A 2,734-nucleotide genomic window follows, 5' to 3' on the forward strand; every position below is an offset into this window, starting at 1 on the left:
CCCCTGCCACCATTTTGAAGCTCGGGGATGCTGATACACGAGATGCAGGAGGCTGCTGGAGTGCAGTAATTACTGATTAATCAAGTCTGCTCCAACTCACTATAATTACAGAGCATTTAAGCAGCCTCTGTGCTCGTGCAAAGGCACTCATTGGCTAGAACAGTGGAGGCCAACCTTGTTGGAAAGTGTGCCCCAAATTAACCCCACACCTTTTCCACATGCCACTATGATCCCTCTCTCTTATCCAATCTGCTGCTTAGCTTTTGCTCCTGCCCTAACTGCCACTGTGCTGCTTGTCCTCTCCCCAGTCTGCCATGTGCTACTTGTGGCACTCAGGCTGCAGGCTTGGCCACCTTTGCACTATGGGATAGAACTAGTTCTTTTTTATTCATGATACATATTTTGGGGTCTCTAGCCACCCAAATGATAAAGATCATATCCATCTATAAGTCCTAATTTTGACTTTTTCATATCATTGTACTTTTCTGTAAAGGAAAGACAGATGATAGAAATGAATGTCCTAAGAGCATGGAACTCCCTGGAGCATGGAGCACGGAGAAGGCAGCAATGTCAGATACGCAGTCTGAGATGGAGGACAGTTACGAGTATCTGTGTGGAATACCAATGCCTCCGACTCTCGATAGCTTGTTGTATGAAGATGAAAAGGATTTCCAGGTATAGGTTTCAAAATCAGTGGGGCTTCTTTTATTCAGCATGACATTAACATATTGTAATCAGGGAAGCAAACCGCCACCAGGACTGGTTCAACTTTCAGCAGTTCAGTAAAAAGTGCTAATGGCTTGCACCTTAGTGGTCACACTGTATAAGCACCGAGGATGACTATCCCCACAATCACAGGTGCCAATAAGAAGCAGTCATGAAGTGAATAGTGCAGGCTCTCCTTTATCTGAGCCCCAGTCCTTTTTGACTATCATGTGCAGTATACAACAGCTGCTGAAAGGAAAGCAAATGATCAGGCTGCCGTTTCCAGAACATGGTGCCTGAGAAGAAGCTTTTGCTACAGTTTTCCTTGTGAAGGGCTGAAGGAGGAAAGCAGATTCAGATGTATTTCAGCAGTTGGACTAGTTGGTTTTTATGAAGTGCAGAGAAGAGAAATCTTAGAGGGCTGACTCTATCTTGACTCATGGTACCCCTCAGAAAATGACTGCTTAGCTTTCACTCATTTCTTGAATGCAGAAAAATAATAGGGCAATTCTGCTGCTGCAAAGATGCAGCGTAACAGGTCAGAAGGTTGATGCTGTTATGCATTCCTATTTGAAATCTCTTCTGTGCTTAGCTTGTGAATCATGTGTATGTGTCGGCACACCTGACAGTACTAATATTGCACAGCACCTTAGCTGACAACTGCTGCTGTAGAAGCTGCACAAAAATTGCCTGGTGGCAATATTATCTTTTATTGGCCCAACTACATGGTTGGGGTGAACTTAGACAAGTTTTCAAATGCAGTGCCTTCTTCTCCAGGCCTGAAGGAAAAGCAGGCACAAGCAGGGCTAAAAATAGTCTGCAGGGATGTGCACTGTCTGTTAATCCTGTCCCCAGTATGAAGAAATGGGGGTTGAGCACATAGTGGAAACAAGTGACCTCAGAACATTCCTGGCTGTATCATGGATTTCTTTTCCAAGTGGGAAATTGCCCTGCAAGGTTCCAAGAACTGCTTCTGCTCAGCAAGAGATTCTCTGTATGTTAGTGCAGAGAGATACTCTACCCAGGTCACTTGGTCTAGAGCTGAGGCAGTACAACAGTATCAGCATTGTCTGACTAGGTTATAGAGTCAGAAGGGACTGCCACAGTCCTGTGCTAATGCAGCTCTTCTGCCTCTGGCTCAGAATCTAACTTGGCTTGAGCTAGCTCAGGGCTCTTCTGCTGGCAGTCCACAGGTCATATATGGCTTGCAAGCTGCTACCCAACCACACTTCCCCTCCTTCCCCCTTATTCCCACTACAGTGAGGACAGGGTTTTCTGGGCTTCTTTCTCCAGCTTCTGGCCTCTGCTCCTGGGAGCAGGGCAGTGCAATAGGAGGGGACTGGGCTGCCTGTACTGTGCACATGGCAAGGGCTCCAGAGTGCCTCTGCTGTGCATGATGTGCACATGGCAAAGAAAGGAGCTAGGCTTTGCATGCTGTGCACATAGCAAGGGAGGTGCTGGGTTGTGCACATGGCAGCAGGTGATGGAGCTACCCATACAGCATGTCTCGCTGGGAAGAGAGGGCAAGGGGAGGAGCCAGGCTTCACTCACTGTACACACACCAAAGAAAAGTTTGGATAGCCCTGAGCTAGCTCAAAGCATCTCCGTCTTGTGCCATGTAGAAACACCGTAATGGACAAGCGTAACAAAGTAATAGGAGACGGAGCTCAGATATAGCTGGTGCAGTCCCCGATATCTGGTCTCCACATGAAAGATATTCCTTAGCAATTTTGTTCTTCTCAGGCTGTTCTACTGGAAAATATTCAAAATGTAAGAAGGTTGCTGGGTCAGGGCTGTAAGAGCAACACTTCCCAACAGCATAAGGGAAGTTTAGCCAGAAACAATTCCAAAAAGACTGATCTGCCAAGACTGTCAGGAGTGGTTCTACTCTGAAAAGCATAGGAAAGATGCCTGCTTGACGGACCTGTTTCTGTCAGAGCTTCATTGAGTCACTCAAGTGACAAAATAGATTTTTCTTACTTGTTACTCCTGTTGCATAAATTGCTGATTTTATCCTCTGGAGGCTAGT

General features: G+C 46.3%; 1 protein-coding gene across 3 annotated transcripts in view; it reads left to right on the forward strand.

Moving 5' to 3' along the window:
• CCDC83 (coiled-coil domain containing 83) overlaps positions 1–2,734 on the forward strand; it is a 73,109-nt gene that overhangs the window by 67,744 nt on the left and 2,631 nt on the right. For all 3 annotated transcript variants that reach the window (XM_019525488.1, XM_019525489.1, XM_019525490.1), the window contains exon 10: positions 494–675. In XM_019525488.1, coding sequence (XP_019381033.1) covers positions 494–675 — 182 coding nt within the window. The remainder of the gene's footprint in view (positions 1–493; positions 676–2,734) is intronic.

The sequence above is a fragment of the Gavialis gangeticus genome, unplaced genomic scaffold (assembly GCF_001723915.1).
Source record: "Gavialis gangeticus isolate Ggan-Ray unplaced genomic scaffold, GavGan_comp1, whole genome shotgun sequence".
In the NCBI taxonomy this organism is placed as follows: Eukaryota; Metazoa; Chordata; order Crocodylia; family Gavialidae; genus Gavialis; species Gavialis gangeticus.